The sequence below is a fragment of the Gracilinanus agilis genome, chromosome 4, assembly GCF_016433145.1.
Source record: "Gracilinanus agilis isolate LMUSP501 chromosome 4, AgileGrace, whole genome shotgun sequence".
In the NCBI taxonomy this organism is placed as follows: Eukaryota; Metazoa; Chordata; class Mammalia; order Didelphimorphia; family Didelphidae; genus Gracilinanus; species Gracilinanus agilis.
Window position 1 is genome coordinate 501,654,015 of NC_058133.1, and position 22,510 is coordinate 501,676,524.

Sequence of the window (22,510 nt, forward strand, 5' to 3'; positions counted from 1 at the left end):
GGGGGGGGGGGGGGGGTTGGTGTATTGTTTGGGGGGGGGGGGGGGGGGGGGGGGGCTGGGCGCGGGGCCCCGGCCGGGCCGGAGCGGGGCGGGCTCTGGGGTGGCAGCCGGCCGGCCGGCGCCGGGGGCGGGGGGCGGGGGAAAGGAGGAAGGCGGAGCCATCTGCTGCTGCGCCTGCGCCTAAGAAAAGGATGCGCCGGCCTCAGCCAATCAGCGCACCGCCGGCTCTTGGCCCCTCCTTCGCACGTGACGGTGGATCCTCCCCCCTCCGAGCCGGCGTTCATTCCGGCCGGGGCTGCTAAGGTAGCAGGTGTCTCTCCCCGACGCTGCTGCTGTCCCCAATTTCCAGGCTCTGGGGAGCTCCTCTCTCTCCGGAGTCCCTCCCTCGGCTAAGGCCCTGGTTCTACCCCGCCTGGCGCTCACTCAGGCCTCTGGGGTTCCCTGGCCCGGGGGCGACTTTTTCCAGTTTCATTTATCTTGGACTTTCAGCCCCTGTGAAGTCAGGTTGTGTGAGCTCCTCTCAGGCTTTTAATCTCCGCGGCCTGTCCCTCCTTAACTGTAATGTACCCCATTTTCGAATCTTTCAAGACGCACACACTTCTCTAATAGCCTTTCTTGACAACTTCCACCCAGTAATTAGTTACTTTGTATTAGTTTTTGTTTCGTTAACTCTCAACTCCAGGGTTTAGTTTTACTCGGCTTAATTTTATGGACATATTTATTTCCAACAAGACTTTAAATGCTTACGGGCTGCTAGGCATTCTTAGACTTTGAGGTACAAAGAAAAAGTCCCTGCCCTCGAGTTTTCATTCTTTTACAGGGAGCAACATATAAATACGAAATCAAGTACGACATTTATACAAAGTTAACTTTCCCATGGAAGATGCTAGCAACTGACATAAATATGAGTACAAAATAACTTCTTGGCACTTCCAACTGAAGTTGTGCTAGGTGGCCTTCGGATGCCTTCTTTCTCGAGTTCTGGGAGCCTCTGAAAACCTTTTTGTAGGAGGTATTGCTTGAGCAGAGATTTAAAGTCTTTTTATCTTTAAAATGTGTTAGCTGATGCCCAGAGAAATCATATGATTTACTCTAGCTTTCATTTTCCTCATCAGAAAAATGGAGGGATTGGATGAAATGATCCAGAAAGTTCTTTCCAGCTCTTGATTTGTGAGCCAGCAACTAGTGGTTGGCCCTCTAAGCAAGTTGGAGCCTCTTTGAGTTGGAAACCTTTTGGCCTATGATTCTAAGTCATGTACATATTCTCCTGTCCCATATTGCTAAATGGTATTTGTTATGCATCTCATCCCAAGCTCCTTCTTGCCTCCATTTGCTCTCAGAAGTCAACATCTGTTGAACCCTCTTCTTTGTAGATATTTGCACTTGGGAAATTTCTGGGAATTATCCATCTATTAATCCTCTATTTAGTTTTTAGTCCTGCTGAAATCTCATATGGAGATTTAAATCATATTCTTAGTATCAGTAAAGTGTTATTTTTTTTATTCGTTTCTGAACCATCTTTGTCCTTGTGATTGGAGAAGTAACAAGTCAGCAAAAGGAAACTTTCAGTTCACTCACTGCCATCTCCTCACTCATTTGTTGAGTAATACATCAGAGGTGCACCTGGTGTTTAGAGCTTCAGGCCTGTTGCCTTCTGACTCATCTTGGTGGTTGGGGAACTTGGAGGCCTGAGACCAAATTATTTTCCTGACCTAACCAAGGACTTAATGAGTCATATGGGCAGGTCATTTCATCTGATTCCCTGTCTTCTGAATGTAGGTTTTATTGTTCACCAATGAAATGCCTGTGGATCTTTGAACTCCTTGAGGTCAAGAAGCTCTCAATTCAGAATTTTCTATTTAACTTGACAATCTTGACTTAGTCCTAAAAAAAGCCATAATCAACCCATCCATGTGTCTGCCTGAGGCATAGAGATAAAATGTTGGCATTTTGTTCCTTCTGTTCTGGGCAGTGAGTTTTCCTCAGTTTCTGGCCATGTGTTAGCTAAGAGAAGGGGAAAAGTAGGGAGAAGACATTAACTCCTAGAGCAGGAATTCTCCAGCTACCTGAAAAATTCAAGATGAATTTAGAGGCTCCTAACTTTAGAGTTGGAAGGGCCTATTTGAGGCCATGCAGTCCAAACCTCTAGTTTTACTTTTACAGATGATGACACTGCAGGGTGGGGAGGGGATGTGGGTGGATAGAGAGTAAGTGTGAAAGGCAAGGTTTGAACCTAATTCCTCCTGACTCCAAGGCAAGCCTCTCCTGTAGAATCATATCTAGTCCAACAACCCATGCACAAAAAGTCTTCCAAAAAGTAGTTTGTCCAACCCCTGCTCAAAGACTTCTAAGGGAACAGGCGTTTACATAGTGCCTACTATGTGCCAGGCACTCTTTACAAATATTATTTCATTTTATTTCATTTTCACAACAAACCTGAGAGTTAGGTGCTGTTGTTATCATTTCCATTTTACAGCTGAGAAAACTGAGGCAGACAAGTTAAATGTAAGTATCTACAGCCAGATTACAGGTCTCCCTGACTCCAAGCACAGCACTGCACCAGGGTGCCCCCTGGCTGCCTTCTTCAGTACCACAGCCCATCTCCCAGCTCTTAATTGCTGGAGACTTCCCTGACATCAAGCTTAAATGTGCAACTTCCATGATTTGCTCTTGGTTCTAGTCTAGTCCCTCAGATAACTTGGAGACTTGTCCCTGATAATCTTCTCCATGCTAAATACCCCCAGCTCCTCTCACCTAGGGGCACCCTAGTCTGAAATCTTTCCAGGCAACCAGGGCCCTTATGCTGTGGCTCCAGGGGAAGTCTGGGGAGAACAGGGGGCCTCTCTATTCCTGGATACTCTTGTCTCTCACAGTGCCTATTTCCCCCCCCCCCCCCCTTCGCCAGCACTGCAGTGCGGATTCAGATTGTTAAACTTATGTCAACTGATCTTCTTCAGAATGGCTGGCCCAACTCCTAGTGAATCAGTTCCCTTTGTTTAAATTAGTCATCAAATGCTTCCCTCCTCTACAGAGAGTGTGATCATTCTCTTCATTCTTCAGACTAGACGGTAGACTGAGTCAGCCTACCTGTGGTCAAGTAGCACTTTGGGGAGGAAGGCCTGGGAGTCCCCATGGAGCATTTGTTTCCCCCCACCCCCACCCCCCAGCCAGAAGCGCTTTCTTTGGTAAAGCTTTCCTTTGGCATCGTTCTGTCCAGAGAGCCTAGGCCAGGGATGTGGGGAGGAAGACAAGGAATGCAGGGCCTGCTTCTTGGAGCCTAATTCTGATACAAAACACACATCTGGGGAAATGGGAGGGCCCAGTGGAGTGGTTTTTTTAAAACTGGCAACTGCATAAGAGAACTTGGTATTTTTTTTGCTTTGCTGGGGAAGATGCGTCCCTGTGCTCCCTGGGCCCTCCAGGGCTGGCCTTGCAGTGCTTGAGTCTGGAAGGTATTTCTACTTGCTGCCTTCTGGGAGGAGAACTAAAGACTCTTAAGTCGTATTTCAGTAGAAATAGCCTGCTGTGGGGGAATAGGGCCAGGTGCAGTTAGAGGGAAGAACTCTTCCTAGGTGAGGTGAGTTTTGAGCTCTGTTTGTTTAGAAGAAGAGGGCTGCCCAGAGCATTCCCAGCTCAGGGGGCTGCCAGGTAGAAGCTCTAAGAAAAGAAAGCCAGAATTCTGTGACTGCATGACACCTTTTGTTCTCTGTCTGCTCTTAGGGAGAAGAAGTGGGTAACCGTGGGGGACACATCCCTTAGGATATTTAAATGGGTGCCAGTAGCTGACAGCAAAGAGGTGAGTGTGAGGTTTCCAGTCACAGTTCCATTTTTCTGCCTTCCTAGTTTCTGTTTGGCTTAATCCTTACCCTGCTCTGTAATACTGAATGGTTTGGGGTAGGCTGTTGCTGTAGTCGCTCACGATTATTGCCCTCTGGATAAATGAAGGAAGTTTCTCCCTGTTGGCCTCTCACAGAAGTAGCCTCTATCCTTATGAGAGAGGGCATGGGCAAAGGGAGGAGCCTGGGAGATGAATGGGATGGGGGTAGTGCAGAAGAGAGAAGGGTGGGCTCCTGGGTCCTGCTCCACCCCACCCCCACCCCCCAAATCCCTCCTGCCCTTTGGCTGGGTCCAAAGTATGCCTAATTCTTCTCTCTGAGAAGGTCATTTCCTTTTTTCCTGAAGCCTGGAAGCAGAGAGCCTTTGTTCTCGCAAGTCTGCTTGGGGAAGGTAGACGTCCTTCTTGGGCTTCTCTCCAATTCCTTCTGTCTCTAGCCTGTTTGCCTCTTGTCTCTTCCATTGGAGTGTGAGCAACTTTCCCTGCATCCCCAGGGCTTATTCTAGTTCCTGGCACATACATAGGAGGTGCTTAATAAGGGTTTCTTGACTGACTTTGAGGTAAGATCGCAGAGTCAGAATTAGAAAGCTAGAGTAGTTAGAGTAGAAGACCTCCATGCTTTGCTGCTGCCGCTCTTCCCCAAAAGTGTGCCCATGCCCCTTGTCCTGTACCCCAAACATTCTTCCAGATGAGAGCCACAGACGTGATGGTGCTCCTACCCAGCTCTGACCTCTTGGTGTTTCTTTTTCCAGAAGGAGAAATCAAAATCAAACAATTCAGCAGCCCGAGAACCTAATGGTTTCCCCTCTGATGCCTCTGCCAATTCTTCCCTCCTTCTTGAATTCCAAGGTAAGCTCTAGGTGCCTTTGCTGAAGGAAATAGCTGGGGCCCATATTGTGCTCTTGGTCTTCATGATACGGGACACCCTTGTGTCCAGGGGCAGAAAGACAAGAAAAGGGGCATGAGCTGCCCTGGGAACCAGCTGGTCCATTTGGAGCTGGACTCTGCACTCTGAGTGCCATGCTGTGTGACACCCCCACAGACTTGGGCTCTGAGGAGTAACCAGCTGCTGTGGCTGGTAGCATCCCCAGGGTCCTGGTCAGTGTGATCTAAGGAGCAGTTGAAGGATGAGCAGGGTTAGCCCAGGTGAGTACAAGTTAGAGAAGATCAGTAGAAATGGGGATGTTTCTCCCCTCTTTTTCCAGGTGATTCAAATCCCACTTTTCGTGGGGGGCCTTCCTCAGTTTTTCCAGCTCTGAGCCCCTCCTTCCCTTCTCAGATTCACTTCGATCTCCTCTCCTAGTATCTTGATGACCTAATGACTTCCTTGTTTGTTCCTTCCCGTCCCCATTAAAAAGTGTACTCCTTGAGCTCAGGAGCTGTTCTTTCTCGCTATGCAGACCTTATCACAGTGCCTGGCCCAGAGTGAGCCCTAATAGTAACTGATTGACCAATTGGAAGGCCTCACTGAGCTTTCTAGTAGGTAATAAAAGTTCAGAACTGATGCAGTCACAGGAGAGCAAGACTACTCTCCCTGCAACTAAAGACCTGAACCCATTAGAGGGTACGCTTAGCCCCCTAAAGTGGCAGAAGCTGGCGATTAGCCCGAAGGTCTTCATTAACCACATTCCAGAGGAGGGGTCCCTTTGGTTTACTAGTAAGCAGACCCAAAGGGGACTCTTGCTTAGTTCTGGAGAAGTCTGGTTTTTTTTCTAGTCTGGCCCCAGTCTCTTCCATAGAACCTTTTGTTCTTTGGACCTTGGAGGGAAAGTTATCTTTTGTTTTGTTGGATTTGATGACCATCAAATTCAAGCTGCAAATTGCTTGAGAGGAGGCCTTTGTCATTTGACTGGAGGCAATCTTTTCATCAGAAATCTTCCTCCATTTCCCTGGCTGTGTAAAGTCACCAAAATGAGGAGCACAGATGATTCTCCCATGTAAAGGAGAACTTTCTAAAAACCTGGCCTCTTCCCTGGATGTCTTGCTGTGGCAGGAGACACAGAAGTCCCTCTCACTGCGAGCACTGGAGCGGAGATGGAGCACCAGCCATCTTTCTGATACCGCATAGGTGGGAGATGGAGCTCCATTGTCTTCAGAGTCCTCGAAGAGTCTGGGATGGGGTGACATTTGATGAGAAAGGGCAGCTCCTCCGCCAAGAGGGAGCTGGATGGGCATTCTCATTTTGGCAGCGCCCTTCCCTGAGAAAAGAAAGCTCCCCCGTGGAGCGGTCATGAATCCACCTAGTGTTTACACGAGACACACTCGATTTAAGAAAATGATAAAGCCGATAACTCCCTGCAGTGCTCCCAGGGCTTTTTACAGTAGGTCAGCAAAGGCCAAGACCTCTGAGGCCCCCTAATACCAGGGGGGAGCCAAGCCCCAGGCCGGCCTCTGTCCTCCCTGCCTGTCCTTCACTCTTCTCTCCCTCCTTGATTGTACTTCACTTGCAGATGAGAATAGCAACCAGAGCTCCATGTCTGATGTCTATCAGCTCAAGGTGGACAGCAGCACCAACTCGAGCCCAAGCCCCCAGCAGAGCGAGTCCCTGAGCCCGGCACACACCTCTGATTTCCGGACGGACGATTCCCAACCACCCACATTAGGCCAGGAGATCCTTGAGGGTAAGTCTGTCCTTGAAAGGGACATCCGTCGGTGCTTGTGGCCCCTCCTGAGTGCGAGCACCAAAGGGGCAGCATCCCCCGATAAGGCCCGATACAGAAGTCTCCCAGCGGCTGGGAGCTCCCTCACTCTGCAAGAGACAGGCTCTGGCGACAGTAACGGGCAGGTTATCATGCAGAACTGCTTGGATCCATTTTGACCTTTTCCCTACAGTCCCTGACCCCATCAGTAAGTGCCCAGGGGCAGCAAGGTGGTAGAGTGCTGGGTCTGGAGTTTGGAAGATTCATCTTCCGAGTTAGAATCTGGCCTCTGGCACTTACTAGCTGTGGGACCCTGGGAGAGTCACCCCAACACCCCGTTTGCCTCAGTTTCTTCATCTTTCAAATGAGGTGGAGAAAAAAGTGACAAGCCCACTCCAGTAGCTCTGCCAAGAAAACCTCCAGCAGGGTCCTGAAGAGTGACACAAAATGCCCTCCGACTCCAGGGCAGAAGCGCTTCCCTGAAGTGCTACCCAAAGAGCAGAAGCTTCGAGCCCCCCAACATGCCTTTGGAAGAATCTAATGTAAAACTCCTTGACGAGGAGGGGGTCTGGGTGGCCACAGTTCTGAGAGGAGACTGGCAGGTCACGGAGTGAGGCATGTGGAGGCTGCTTGGCTCACGTCTGATTCTCATGAGATCAGGGGCTGCTGCCATCCCCGTCCAGTGACCGCTTGGGATCTGGAGAGAGCTAGAATAGGAGAATGAAATGAGAACCTTGAAGTGCTGTGATTGGAGGAGCCAGGCGGCCCTTGTGGGTGGGGAGAGGGAGCAGGGGATGTTCCAGAGAGGAGACAGCACTGAGCTTAGGATGGGAACAAGTCGGGCCAGGGAGAGTTGAAAGGGATCATCAGAGCACAGATAGAGGGCCTGAGGCCCAGCGAAGGTGGAGGACTTGGCCAGGGCCACCCAGACAGTGTGAGAGAAGATCGAATTAGACCGCTGACTGCCCTGTGCTGCCTCAAGGGGAGGGTGGCCTGGCAGAGAAGGTTCTGGGGCCCGAGGCCTGGAGGGCACCAACCCCTAGAGGCCAACCCAGAAAGGGAATATTGGGAGATGACGTGGCAAGGCCGGCTTCCTCAGCAAGACCCTGTGGTGGGGTCACCTTCTTCTCCTTTCAGAACCCTCCCTGGCTGCTTCGGAAGGGGCAGATGAACCTCCCACTCTCACCAAGGAAGAACCAGTCCCGCTGGAGACGCAGGTAAGGGAATTGCCCTGGAAACCCTCCGAAAGACAGCTGCTTTTTGGTATGGGGAAAGGACACGTTGAGGGGGCGGTCAGGAAAGCTCGAGGAAGAGGCGGCTGAGGGCCAGCAAGGACTGGAGAATGGGCTGCGTGCTCAAAGGGAAGGGGGAGAGCTCCCTGAAGGCCAAGCTGGGCTCAGGCGGCAGGAGCCCTAGGCTGACATTGCAGCAGGGCTCCTCTAACCCCGGCCGCTCTGGCTTCTCCCTAGGCTGCGGAGGACGAGGAGGATTCAGGTGCCCCACCACTAAAGCGTTTCTGTGTGGAGCAGCCTGCCGTGCTGCAGACAGCCTCAGAAAGCTAGCGCCACCCTGGCGTCCCTGCCCGCTTGGCCCCTTGCCTCTATTTATTGAATTCTGGTCCTGGCTATGCTGTTGTTGCTGGGGTGAAGGCAAATGTTGGGGTCCAGAGACTGCATGTCTTAGCCCCCTGGACTGAAAAGTTCCAGTGGGGAAGGCGGCCGTAGGACTTGGGGTCACGGTGCCATCTTTCCGTCCCTAGTACCTGTTTGCTTGCTCCTATGCTTTCCTTAGGGGACTTAAGCTGCAAGTGTGTGGCCCCAGGGCTCCCCAAGCTCTGAGGCCTTTGAAGTCCTCCAGGGCACACAGGCTTCCAGAAGGCTGACCTCACCCCACTTTGGGTTTCAGGCCCTCCCCCTGCCTTTTTTATAGCCCAGTCTGGAGCTGTGTGGTCTCTGCTCCTTGGGCTGAGCTGCTAGGCCAGTGGGCATAGTGCAGAGAGGAATGAGTGCCCTGTAGAGAGCCAGCACTTAGGGATCTTAGTGGCCCTTGCTGGACAAAGCCCATGGGCTCACGGGCAAGTGTGAGTCCTTCAGCCTCAGGTAGGAGTATGGTGTGGAGGGGGCAGGAGTGAGTGCCTCACCTAGGTGAGGCCTCTGGGAAAAGGAGGGGTCCTTTACCACCCGATGGGTTTCCATTTGCCTGAGCCCTCAGGCCTCTTCCTCAGTAGTCCATCTCCCATTGGGTTCTCCCCCCCATCCCCCATTCTTCCTTTCCCTTTCTTCCCCTGTCTCCCCCTCCCTTCTGCTGTGGCCCCTGCCCCAGGCCTGGGTCAGCACTGCTGCTACAGCTTAGGTCCCAGCAAGAGTTGGAGGTTCTGGGTACACCAAGCCCAATTCCTCATCAGCTCAGACTTTCTGGAAAGTTTCCTTTTCTTTGAAATCTGCATGTTGAATCGAACTTTGTGATATTATTTTTTGTTTCTGGAAAAAAAGTTTTAAGAAAATTAAATGGGCGACTGTGAGTGAAGACATATTTTAGCACTGAATAGAATATTTTTAAAATTAAACTATTTGAAATACACTTTATCATTGTCTGAGTGCTTTGATTCTTTTCCCTTCGTATCTGATAAAGGGCTGCATCCCCTGGAGCTCTAGATCCCAGCGCCCTGACATGGCCTCAAAGGGTGATTTACCCATTCTCCAGAGGATCCAAGATTAGAACTGGAGGGGGGGGGACCTCAAGCCAGTTAGCCTAACTTCCTCTACGAAAAGAGGGAAACTGAGCTTGGGAGAGGCTAAGGGACTTGCAGGTCATACAGGCAGCGAGGCAGCGATGAGATTAAAATCAACTCTACCCAAATGATAAAGGAATGTGTATAAAGCAGTGTGTTCTGCGGGCAGGAAGACCTGATTTCAAATCTGGCCTCAGACACTTGCTGTGTGACCCTGGGCAGGTCACCTAACCCTGTTGGCTTCAGTTTCCTCATCTGTCAAATGAGCTAGAGAAGGAAGTGGCCAACCATTCCAGTGTCTTGGCCAAGAAAACCCCAAAATGGAGTCACAAAGAGTTGATGTGACTGAAAGACTGAACAGTGTGTTCTGGAGGGATTCATTTCATGGGGGTTAAGTAGTAAGTGTTGTCCTGGACATTGTCTACTGAACATAAGGGATGATGGGAGGAATGTGGGAATTACTCTTTATAAGATTTCAGGAAGCCACTAGTGCTTGGCATTGAAGAGCCCAGAGGTAGCAGCCAGGAAACCTCTGCATTCTCAAATCTTTTTTTATCCTTTACATTTTTCCCACTTGGGAGACACTGAGGCAAGTTTAGGTAGCAAATAAGATAAAGGGATTTCTAGCCAGAAGGGATCTTGGAGATAACTTGTTGCCCTTTGTTTTATAGATGAGGAAACTGGCTCAGAGTGGAGACTAAGTGACTCATCCAAGGTCTTACAGGTGCTTGGTGGCAGACAGGACTTGGAAACTTGTGCATGCTACATGATGTAGCCCTAGAACACATCCCCACCTACTGTCTGACTTGTTCTTTGCTATTCCATTGTATGAGGTGTTTGGCACCTCTGGGGTGAGGGCTGCTCATCCTCCTTTGGTGTCTGCCTGCCACCTGGCTCATGCACAGGGACCACACCCTGGAAAACCATCTCTGCAGAGGGGCTAAACCAGGTTTAGGGGAACAGACAGGCCTCAGAGCTGTTAGTGAGGTGGGGGTAGGTGGGGTCTACCCAGACATAGGAAGGGTTGGATAAGAAAAGTTTGTCCTAAAAGCCATGAAGGCATTGGATGCAGGCACTATGGAGAGCTTAGAACTTGGATAGACTTTGAAGAAGCATCCCAGGGTAGCACCTTGATTTGTCACTGGACTTTGATGACCCCAGAAGAGAGAGAGTGAAGCTGAGGTCTGCAACTCTGCCTCGCTTAAATCCAGTTTATCCTCCAGTCGAAAAACATTACCAGGGAGGTCATTTTGGTACTCTTCAAGAAGGACAACAAGCAGCCAGCTAGTCCATTTCTTTATAATTATAAATGCAAGTCACTGTAATTTTAAAATAATTTACTTCTGATATACATTTTCCTACTTTTCGTCTTTCTTGGGAAAAGAACTTGAATTTCTGACTTAGAACAGGCAGATGGCTCTTGGGATCTACAAGTCTCCATTACATGATAAAGCTGAGCATTGGCCACTGCTATAAGTTGAACACCCTGAAATCCTTACCAAAAATGGCCAAGGAAAGCATTTATAAAGAGCCCATTGTGTGCAAAACACTGGGCTAAGTGCTGGGGTGAGGAAGCTCATTCTGACAGGGGAAATAACATATATAGAACATTTCAGCTGCAAGTCAGATGGCAACATCCTATGGTCCTTAGGGTTTGTTTGTTTTTTTTTTAGCAGTTTAATTTTTGTTTAATTAAAAAAATTTTTCCCCATGGTTACGTGATTCATGCTGTCTCCCTCCCCCTCTTCCCTCTTCCCTCCTAGAGTTGACAAACAATTCCACTGGGTTATACCTATATTATCACTCATTCTATTTCCATATTATTCATTTTTGTAATAGAGTCATCTTTTAAAACCCCAAATCATATACCCATACAAATAGGTGAAAAATCATGTTTTTCTAATGTGTTTCTACTCCCACAGTTCCTTTTCCAGTTGTGGATAGTATTCTTTCTCATGAGTCCCTCAAGATTGTCCTGGATCATTGCATTGCTTTTAGTAGCAATCAATCACATTTGATTGTCCCACAATGTTTCAGTTACTGTGTACGATGTTTTCCTGGTTCTGCTTAGTTCACTCCACATCAGTGCATGTAGGTCATTTCAATTCTTATAGAAATCAAGCAGTTTATCATTCCTTATAGCACAATAGTATTATAACATCATCAACATATACCACAATTTGTTCAGCCATTTCCCAATTGAGGGGCATCCCCTTATCTTCCAATTTTTTGGAAGTTTAATTTTAATGGCAATTCTGATAAAATCCTATCACTGAACTGTTTGACCATGTCAAGGACTGTGTTGGCCAGAAAATGCTTTCTGTTCTTCAGGAGTAAGGGCTACAAATGCTTAAAGGAGTTGTTGCCAGATGGTCCCTTGGTAGAAGGAAGTGGTTCCCCCAAACATGAGTCTGGGCAGGGAAGTGTTGGGCTAGAAGCTCCTGGGGAGGTGTCCATCCTACCAAGGATTCTTGGTCTGACCTGCCTGTCAGTGAATGCAGTGTATGGGCCCCTCTTCCCTTCCTCTAATGGCTGCGGGACCCAGGTGAGAAGTAAGCTGATGTTTTTGGCAGCTACTTCCTGCCAGGGTTCTTGGCTTCAAGGCTCTAGGCTCTCTCCCTTGAGATTGGAGGGGAGTTGCTGGTGGTAGTTGATAGAACTTGCCTGGCAGAAGCTGTCCCTTGTCTCTTTCAAAGCACCTTTCAGCTTCCAAGAGGCTGGCTCGCCAAAACCCTAAGTGGAGAAGAAAATGTCGAAGTCCTATCCAAGTCTCAGGACTAATCCTTGCCTTTGATTATCCCAAGAGGTCATAAAATGCTGAAGAAAGAAAAAAACAACTCATTTGGGAGTTGGATCCATACTGAGCTAAAAAAGGAAGCACTTGAGTAATCCAGGAAGCTGAGGTGGAAACCCACAGGGGTTATTTTCCTTAACTGGTTTCTGGTTTTTTAATCATAGTGTTCTCCAGACTAACCTAGGGCAATTCACTACAGTCACAGTATGGAATAGGATCATGGATTTATAGCTGGAAAGTGCCTTAAAGGCCATCTAGTCTAGCTACCTCATTTTACTGATGGGGAAACTGAAGCCCAGAGGGATTAAGTGATTTGTCCAAGGTCACCCAGGCAGAAGTGGCAAAGCCAGGATTCTGAGTCACCTTAAACCTCTTTTTCTCTGCACTATTGATCAAAAATTGATCAAAGGCACAGTTAAGTAGATCTGAGAAGATAAGAAGGAACTGGGAAAGGAAAAACCAGGAAAAATCATCTGAAACACAATTACAATCTATATTGGACACTTACTAATGTGCAAATCTGAATTACTTGGCAAGTAAATACCAGGTATGGGAGGGAGGAATGCTGGAAAAAGCTGCAGAGCTCAGTGTACATTTCTTTACTACAAGAAAGCAAAATAATATATTGATAACAAAATTAGCCTTCCCCTGGCCAAATTCCTACTTTGGAAAGTGATATATTCATTCAAAATAATAATACATGGTAGAATGAAGTGTATTCCAAAAATGATGGTGAAAAGAAGTAAAAGTGTTGAATTTGAATATGAAAAAGGAACTTTACTGAAAGTCTATTTGAAAGTTAAATGCAAGGGAAAATGAATTCTTTATATACTCCTGACCTGGGACACCTTTGGGATTTTGGAGTATCCAAGGGAAGCCCATACCCCCAAATTACCATGTGCAAGACACTTTAGATTCAGACAATAAACATTAAAGCAGCTAGAGCAAGGGGCCCAGAGTTGGGGAGACTCTAGTTCAAAATCACTGACTAGCTGTGTGACCTTGGATAGGTCACTTCACCTTGATTTGCCTCAGTTTCATCATCTAGAAAATGGGGGAAACAACAGCACTTACCTACTAGGGTTATTGTGTGGATTAAATGAAATAAAGATTATAAAACACCTGGCATATAGTGAATGCTATGTTGGCCAGTTAACTGGCACCATAGTGCTTAGGGGGCTGGACTTAGAATCAAGACGACTCATCTTCATGAGTTCAAATTTGACCTCAGACACTGGTTTACTCTGGGCAAGTCACTTAACCATGCTTACCTCATTTTCCTCATCTGTAAAATGAGCTAGAGAAGGACATGGCAAACTATCCCAGTATCTTTGCCAAGAAAATCTCCAAAATGGAGTCACAAAGTCAGACACCACTGAGAAAATGCCTGAAGTGCTATCTAGATGTCAGCTATTAACTATTACTAATTACACATCAGCACTGTACCAACCTGCTGGGCATACAAAGAAAGAAAATGCCCTGACTTCCTAGTCTTAAGGTCTAATGGGAATGAACAGGAAATGCAACCCTTTATAATATGTGGTAGGACAGAAATGCTGTTTGGATAGTGAGGCATGGAGAAAGGGCAAAGGAAAGGGACTTCTAGCAAGGATGAGAAGAGGCACCAGAATTGGGAGAGGCAACCCAAGGCTGGGCCTTGGAGAACTGAAGATGGAAGAAAGAACATTGCAAGTGAAGTAAGGAGCATGAACAAATAGACATTAAAATATAGTTAATATATTTTACATACACACACACATACACATGAATTTTAATCCTATCTTTCCAATCTTAGGTCTTAGAATATAGGCTCCTTGAGAATTTCGATGGATTTTTTTTCTTTTGTGTCCCTACCGCTTAGCATAGTCCCTTGCACAGAGCTTTTTTCTTTTTTTTAATTTTTAAAATTTATTTAATTTTATTTAATTAAGAAAAATTTTCCATGGTTACATGATTCATATTCTTTCCCTCCCCTCCCCTCTCTTACCTCTCTTAGCTGCTGTGCAATTCCACTGGGTTTTACATGTGTCATTGATCAAGACCCATTTCCATATTATTGATATTTGCACTGGGGTGATTGTTTAGAGCAGGGGTCCACAACATATGGCTCTCCAGCCATATCTGGCTCCACCCCCCAACTGGCTGGTCAGGGCAGAGCCCCAGGATGTGCCCCAGGGGGCCCTTCAGCCCCCGCCCCATATTCCAGCGCCTTCCGCCTCCATCCTCCTCCTTCCACAGACGTTTATGGCTCTCATGGCCAAAAAGGTTGGTTTAGAGTCTACGTCCCCAATCAATCCCCATCGACCCAGCACATAGCTTCTTACACACAGCAGGCTTTTAATAAATGCTTATATAATTGCACTGCATTGTTATCATTCTTCTGTCTGTGTTCACTGTTTGAATTCTGTATACGTTGTGTCCTTCCCAGATCCGAGCTATTGTTCAGATCTAAGCTATGTCCCGAATGCCTCCTGTCTCCTGGTTTTTTATCCATTCTTAAATGCTGAACTCCACACTTCTTCCAGGAAGCCTTTCCTGGTACCTGAATGACTTCCTGCTTTGGACTTCAGTGCCACTAGATGTACTTACTTATACATATATAACATTATATTATAGTTGCATCATAAGATTAATAATGAAGCAATTGACATACACATGGGCTGCACTACAGGCATTTTCCCGATTTAACAAATGAGGAAACTGAGGCTTGGAGTGGTTGAGGGACTTGGCAACATCAGGATCCAAACCTCTTCTTTCTAACTGCATGTACAGGCCTCTTTCCACTATTCCGGTGATGGTGAACCTACGGCACGTGGGCCAAAGATGGCATGCAGAGCGGTCTCTGTAGGCACGCTTGCTGCCCTCCTCTTACTCTCCCAGAGTTCTTTACTAGAAAGGCAGAGGGACTCTGCTGGAGCTGCTCCCCTTCCCCTCTCCACCATGCCACACTTTTTCACATCACCCACCCCTCTGCCCAGCAGCCCAATGGAAGTGCTTCCTCCCTCCAGTGTCTGGGGTGGGGGTGGGGCAAGGTGAGGGGGGCATGGCATGGCATAGAACTAGGTCTGCCTTGGGGTGGGGTGTGGCACAGCACTCAGTCTAGGGTGGAGTGGGGGGTGGGGTCCAGCACTCCAAAAGGTTCACCATCCCTGCACTATATATATACTATGTGACAACATGATCTTCCTGGAGTCTCCAGATTAATTTCTTTCCAGACTGTTCTCAGAGAGTTAAAACAAAACAAAGATTGAAATTAACTATTAATTGGGTTTGCCCCCCCCCCAAGGAGGAGCTTAAAAACAATAAACTCTTTAAGTATCTTTCCCACCATCCTAGTCAGGATTAGCTAAAGTCAATGAAAACTCTTAAGCACACATCGATCACCCAAGCATCTGTGCCTGGCTGTCCTTCTTTCCCAAGCTTCAGTAAACTGCTGTAACCAGGCTGTATCTTCCCCCTCTCAGAAGATTATTTAAGCACCCCACTTTCCTTAGTGCAGCAGAAATCGCCGGACTTCAGTTCTGTGTCACTACCTCAATTAAAGATCTGTTGTTATAGCTACTTTGGTAAGTCTGTGGTTTTCAGATTGACACATCTGCTAAAATATAAACTCAATTCTAGGGCTGGAACCTATTTTCCTCATCTAAACTGTGTCTCTCCTATACTCTGCACAAAAGTAAAGGCTTAATAAACCCAGCTGACATGGGTAATGAGTGACTGAACCATTTTGCCAGGCAAGGATGAAGAACTGGGTTTGTGTCAGTTTTTGGGAACCCCAATTTTGCCCCTGTTCCCTGAGAACCTGCCCTGAGGGAAGTCCCAGACTGACCCCTCTTCCCCTTCAGACTGAACAGCAGACCTTAAACTACTTAATGATCCCAGTTCAGGTGGGACTAGTAGACTGCAGTCAAATGTTAATTATTCTTTGGAGGATCATTTTTTTAACCTTTACCTTCTGTCTTAGACTCAATACTGTGTATTGGTTTTAAGGCAGAAGAGCTGTAAGGGGAAGGTAATGGGGGTTAAGTGACTTGCCCAGGGTCACACAGCTAGGAACTGTCTGAGGTCATATTTGAACCCAGGACCAGGATCCTATCTCTAGTCCTGGCTCTTAATCCACTGAGCCACCCAGGTGCCCCTCCTTCCCTTTCTGGAGGATCATTCTCCAAAGAATAATGGAGCATAGGGATCTTATATACCTTTTAGGGAACTCGGTACATCCAACATACACTGACAGGTTGTAAGCAGGCTTGGGTATCAGGGAGGAAGGGTCAATCAGCTACAAAGGATACTAAAAGGATGGCTCCTGCACAGGTGTGGGTGACCTTGGGAATGGCTCTCAGATAACAATGGGGGACACGTCTAAGACATAAAGGGTACTTAACATTTGCCTTCTATGTACTGTCCCACTTAAACTGGGATCATGGTCCCTGCCCTGGAGAAGACACAAGCTGCACGCACCCAGGAAACATCCAGTAACTGGAGAAGGCAGAAGAATGGCAGGAATCAGAGGCATGATTAAGTATTCAGCCACACTGGCCTTGATAGACCTGGCTGGGCTTCATCACACAAGAGAATCTATCTCCCAGCCTAGTGCGTGTGTATTGGCTTCCCCCCTAAATGCGTGTCACAGACCAGCACTTCCAAAGGAGCAGACAAACAGGCTATGTGGTCAGAAGGGCTCATAAAGGACTTGGGACTCATCTTGGAAGGATGGTGATGATTTAGAGTTGAAAAGGGATGGGAGGCAGCTAAGTGGCTCAGTGGATAGAGAGCCAGGCCTGGGGAAGGAAGGTCCTGGGTTCAAATTTGAAAGACACTCCCTAACCATGTGATCCTGGGCAAATCATTTAACTCCAGTTGCCTCGCTCTTCTGCCTTAGAACCTAGAATTAGTATGGATTCTAAGGCAGAGGGCAAGGGCTTAAGAAAAAGGCATGGATAGGGGCCTGTTAGCTCTTTCCTCATTCCTTTTCCTCCGTGCTAGTTGTTGAGTAACATCTCTTTGTGACCCCATTTAGGGTTTTCTTGGCAGAGATATGGGAGTGTTTTGCCTTCTGCAGCTCATTTGACAGATGAGAAATGAAGGTAAAGGGGTTAAGTGACTTGCCCAGGGTCACACAGCTAGCAGCTGAGGCTGGATTTGAACTCATGAAGATGTCTTCCTGATTCCAAGGCTGGTGCTCCATCTACTATGCCACCTAGCTATCCTCTATTGATTATCTCCTACATATGCTACATAGATTTTGTGTTTATAGTTGCTTTCATGTTGTCATAGACTGGGAACTCCTTGAAAAGCATTTAACACAGTGCCTGGCACAATATCCATTTATTGACTGACTGCTTGCAGGCAGGCATAATTAATTCAAGTGCTCCTGTCAGGAATGAGCTAGGTGTCTAGGTCCCTCCAGGGGAGTAACTAGGTGATCCAGTAGCTAGTAGGACTGGTAAGGCAGGTCAGGTTATGGAAAGCTCAGTGAGCAGGTCATTAAGCCTCAGGCCACAGTTCCTAGGCCCAGGGGAGCCCTTGGGAAATTGCTGGGTAACCCTAGGGACAGCTCAATTCGACATCCATAGGTTTAGACACCTACCACAGAGCAGAAAAAGTACTAGCTGTTGGGAATACCAAACAACATCTGCTCTCCCAGGCTTGCATTCATTCTAAGGGAAATTCAGGCCTGGAAGTCACACCTCATCACTTCCCCCCCCCCCCCCCCCTGGGGTTTCTCTCCTGGATAGGAGGGTAGAGACAGAGAACTTCTTCCTGAACCTCCTTTTGAAGAGGGCACTCTTCCAGACTCAGCCTTCTTGCTCCCAGGCTGGGAACCTTCCTGTCCTTTTCAGCTTCCTTTTGGGTGAAGTCTTCCCCCGCTAAAACTGTAAGCTCCTTGAGAGTGGGGTCTTTTTCCTTCTTGTATTCCTGGTATTTAGCATGGGGTCAGCCACTTGGTAGGGGGAAGGGAATGGAATGGCCTCGACATTTATAAATGAACTATCCCCACCACCACGCAGAGAGGTATCTTTTCCATTTTAGAGATGAGGAAGTTGAGGTATCAGGGCCACACGGCTAGCAAGGCCAAATTTGAACTTGGGTCTTCCTGACTCCCAAGAGGAAGCCTCTGCAGCTTACTAAATACTAGCTGACTGGCCACTTTCATCTACTTTTTTATCCAACAGAGGTCCTAGAGAGCAGAAAGGAGCACCCTTCAAATTAAGAACAAAATAATTTATTAAAAAAAACAATAAAAACTTTGAGTCTCAAGAACATAATGTGATCATCTGTAAATTGAGGTTTTGCCCTATCATTAACATTCTCACTAACACCCAGAAGTCAACAAATTATGGAAATGAAAGTTATTTAACTTCAATGTCAGGGAACCACAAAGCTTTGCTCTCTAAAAGGTACAGACCTTTCTGATGATGGGCCTTAAAAGCCATTCCAGAGGGGAAGCTAGGTGGCTCAGTGGGTGGAGAGCACCAGGTCCAGAGATAGGGTTCAAATTTGACCTCAGATACTTTACCTTCTAGCTTTGTGACCTTGGGCAAGTCACTTAACCCCAATTGCTTAACCATTACTGCCCTTATGATTCTAAGATGGAAGGTAAGGGTTTAAAATTTAAAAAAAAAAAAAAAAAAAAAAAAGGAAGCAATTTCCTGTTCTTTTCTAGAAAACATGAGGGGAACTAAGATTAGAAAACAGGAAAGCCTAGCTATTAGCTCTTAGTGCCATCTATGTAGGAGTGCAACCCCAATTCCCATTCCTAAGGCTGGAAGCAGAGGATCCCATTGGGGTCCAGATCAGACCCTGCAATGACTTTCCTGACCTAGGAAGAGATCCCTCCTGGGGCTTCATTTCCTCATGTATTAAAGATGAAGGGATTGGATGAGATGGCTTCCCAGGCTCCTCCCAACAGGAAATCTCTGAGCTTCTGGATAAAGGCTATTAATGATCAGCAAAGCTAGCTCACTGGCAAGAAATAGATCTTCTGATTGGCCTTCTTCAAATAAGATAATTACAGAAGGAACTCGGAAAACCCAACCTGGTCTCTCTGCCTTCAGTTTTTTCCTGGGCCAGTCCATCCTCCATTCAGGTGACAGTGATTTTCCTAAACTCAGATTTGACCCAAGAGTTACCTTCCTTCCTTCTCAATCTCCAATGGCTCTCTATTACCACGAGTGTCCATTCTTCAGCCCTGGCCCTTAGCTGCCATTACAGTTTGGTTACAGTTAACTTAATTTTGGGGGTATTTTTATTAAAAACCTTTCCTTCCATCTTAGAATCAATAAGTATTAGTTCTAAGGCAGAAAGACAATAAGGGCTAGGCAATGGGGTTAAATGACTTGCCCAGGGTCACTTAAGACCACATTAAACTTAGAACACCCCATCTCTAGGCCTGCGTCTATCCACTGAACCATGTAGTTGCCCATTTCCACAAAATTTACCAGCTACTCCGGTTTACTTGCTGCCCTTCCCATGTGACATCTCCCCTTTGATCAGGCTGTCTCTCAGGCATACGGTCTTTCCCCCCCTCTTTCTTTTGACATCCAGGCTTCCTTCTAGACTCAGCTGAAATCCCACCTTCTGCAGGTAGCTTTTCCTGATCCCCCACCACCCGACCCCTGCCCTCCTTTAGAAGTTACCTTCCATTTATGTACAGGTCTTGTACATACATAGTTATTACCTGTTTTTCTCCCTCCTTTACTAGAATGGATGCCCCTTGGGAGCAGGAGCTCCAGATCTGGACTTTCTTTGATAGCCCCAGAGTTTAGATCTGTGCCAGGCACAGAGAAAGCTCTTCATAAAAGATGACAGACTGACCTTTAAAACCCACATAAGTGTCAGCTATTGTTTGGAGTGTTCAGCATCCTAAAGACCTTTGGAAAAGCTAAAGTGATCCATCTTGCCTACATCCTTTTTGCTTGGGTCCAGCAGAGGGGCTAATAGTTGGGGTTTCCTTTTGCTTTAGCCCAGCCTCCAACAAGGACAGCTAAAGATCCGCAAACCGAGGGAAGGCAGCAGGAAGTTTACTCGAGAAAAGCAGGCTTTGAATTCAATTGGAACGCTCCCTGGCCTTAGGGAGATTACATTCTAGCAATCTCGGAATTTCAAAGGCTGTCCGAGGGCTGGAATTGGATTTCCACCAGTATAAGGGGAGGGAGTAGCCATGGGGAGAAATTGTAGAGAAAAGAGTAGAGGTATCAAGTAAGGAAATGTTACCTAAACTAGGGCTCCCAGTGCCCCGGTGGGATGGGCTGTTGCTTTGGGAGGGCCTTGGCTGGCAAGGCCTGGGTGACCTCGTTTGGGGGAGGGGGAGGAGATTCAGTTTCAGGTATGTCAGTCTCTGAGGAAGAAGGGCTAGTCTAGTCTGCCTGCACATTTGGTAGTTGCTAGTGGTTCTGGCTTACCTACAAACATTAGCCTTTTTTGATGTAGTTTGTTACCTGGAATGAAGCATTTATTAAGAATCTACTCTTCACCAGGCTCCATTATGCACTGGAGAGAGACAAACACAATACCAGCAGCCCCCACCCCCCCCATCATGCTTTGTTAAAATGAGCCAGGAATGACCCACCTCAGTGTTAGGAGTTTGCAATAAGCTACTAAAAAGTATATGTATGGCTGTTGTACTGTTGTAGAAGTCTTAGGTTTCCTGTGCACTTGGTCCAGATCTGTTTACCTCCCACTCAAATTTAGTGTGCCTGGGCATTGCAAACAGGTGGGTGGGGGGCATTAAAAAACAATGGACTTTTTATTAAGTGAAGACACTGGAGATCTGGGCCTGGAGTCCCAAAGAGATGTTCTAATTTGCCTTAAGACACTTAGGGAGATGGGTGTCCCTGGTTAAGCTGCTGTGCCAGTTTGCCTCAGTTTCTCCATCTGTAAAATGGAGATAACAAGAGCACCTTCCTCACAGGGCTGTGAGGATCAAATGTTCCTGGTACATATAAAGGGTTGTTCTCTTCCTTTTTCCTGCCTACTGACTGAAAGGTGCAAAGCCCTTAGATGTATTGGGGGTGAGAGGGCTACCAAACTGAGACAAGCCTGGGGGCCCTGCTTCTGAGGTTCACAGATCTTGAACCCAGAGCTGAAAGGAGAGAACAACTTCAGATGAACCCCGAGGCCAGGGGAAGCAGGACCCCAATCCTCTAAGATATTACAGTAACAGAACAAGTGGTTCGGTTAACCACATCCAGGAGTTACAAAACCAAACTGGAAGGTGGGAGGGAAAAGTTATTACTACTGGTCATAGAGCTCCAGGAGCTGACATGCCCGGAGCCTGGGCATGGGTCACCCCCCCAAAACCTTTCGGTCCTGCTCTGGGGAGGTGACCCCAGGACCAGACTTGAGCAAGACGAGCTGAGGCACAGACACTCCACAAAGTGGGCTGTGTGCTCCCCATCTGGGCCTGGCACTTTGAGCTCTAGCCCGCCTCCCAAAGGGGGATCCCTTTTCCTTTTGGGGTGCCTCCTCAAGTCCCTCAAGAGGCTTTGTCTGGTCTTTCCCCGCCCCACTGTCCCTCATCTGGGGATCCTTCGCCCCCGGGTTGTGTTCGCACTAGCGCCTGCAGGAAGTTTTTGGGGGTTTGTCGGGAGAAAAAAGATGGGGCCAAGGGGTGCTTTGGGGTTCCCTATAATAAAAGGGATCCCCTGCTAAGAGGACAGAGCCGGCTTTGTTCCCTTTAACACCACCTCTCCCCAGAGCCCCAAGGAAAGAAGATGTCAGAGGCCCTTCGAGACCCGGGAATCCTGGGGTCCTTGGCCTTGGCCATGGGCGCCCTCCTGGGGTGTGGCCCCATGCCACCCGCCGAGCGCGTCCCCTTTAAGGCGGGGGCGGGGCCCAGGAGGAAAGACAAAGCCCCCGGACGCGCGCGCCCCGCCCCCTCCCCTCCGGCGCACGGACCGTGATGCCCGGATGTCGATGTCGCCGTCGGTGACAGATGGCGCAGTGTCCGTAAGGAGGAGATTCTCCGGTTGACCCTTCCGCCGTACCCCCCACCCCATCACTCAGACTCCGATTCCGCTGGTCATCCACTGCCTCTCACCCACACTGGGTTCCCGGGAAAACTGAGAGCCATTGGCCGGTGCTTACATAACTTGACCTTTCACCTCTTCACACTGCCCTCTATTGCGCCGCAGCCCAACTACCCGGCTGGAGCCGGAGGGGCGGGGAAATCGGGGGCTGAGCGACGGCTCACGCAAGCCAATCAGGCGCGAGCGCCGGCTGGCTCTCCGCCTATTGCGGCCGCCGCGAGAGGCGCCACGGGGGAGCAAGTTAGTGTGAGCGCCGAACGGGCGGGGGGGAGGAGGGCAATCTCCCGCCATTTTTCAATAATTTCCTCCGGGGCTGCCGAGGAGCCGCTACGAACGCTGGATCCCGGGGCTTCGGGCCGTGCTCGGCGGGAGGCCGGCGGACGCAAGGCAAGCGCGGCGGAGGCGGTGGAGTCGTGGGGGAGGGCTCCTCGACCCCCGCCCAAGGGTCCTTCCCGTCACGGCCCCCGCGCCGGTGGTGCT

The 22,510-nt window shown here is 48.2% G+C and overlaps 1 protein-coding gene across 1 annotated transcript in view; it reads left to right on the plus strand.

Annotated features, from left to right (window-relative positions):
• BCL7B (BAF chromatin remodeling complex subunit BCL7B) overlaps positions 1-9,059 on the plus strand; it is a 34,459-nt gene extending 25,400 nt beyond the window's left edge. The window contains exons 3-7 of the mRNA XM_044675625.1: positions 3,721-3,796; positions 4,588-4,684; positions 6,286-6,456; positions 7,612-7,691; positions 7,944-9,059. Coding sequence (XP_044531560.1) covers positions 3,721-3,796; positions 4,588-4,684; positions 6,286-6,456; positions 7,612-7,691; positions 7,944-8,036 — 517 coding nt within the window. The 3' untranslated portion in view covers positions 8,037-9,059. The remainder of the gene's footprint in view (positions 1-3,720; positions 3,797-4,587; positions 4,685-6,285; positions 6,457-7,611; positions 7,692-7,943) is intronic.
• The last annotated feature ends 13,451 nt before the right edge of the window (positions 9,060-22,510 follow it).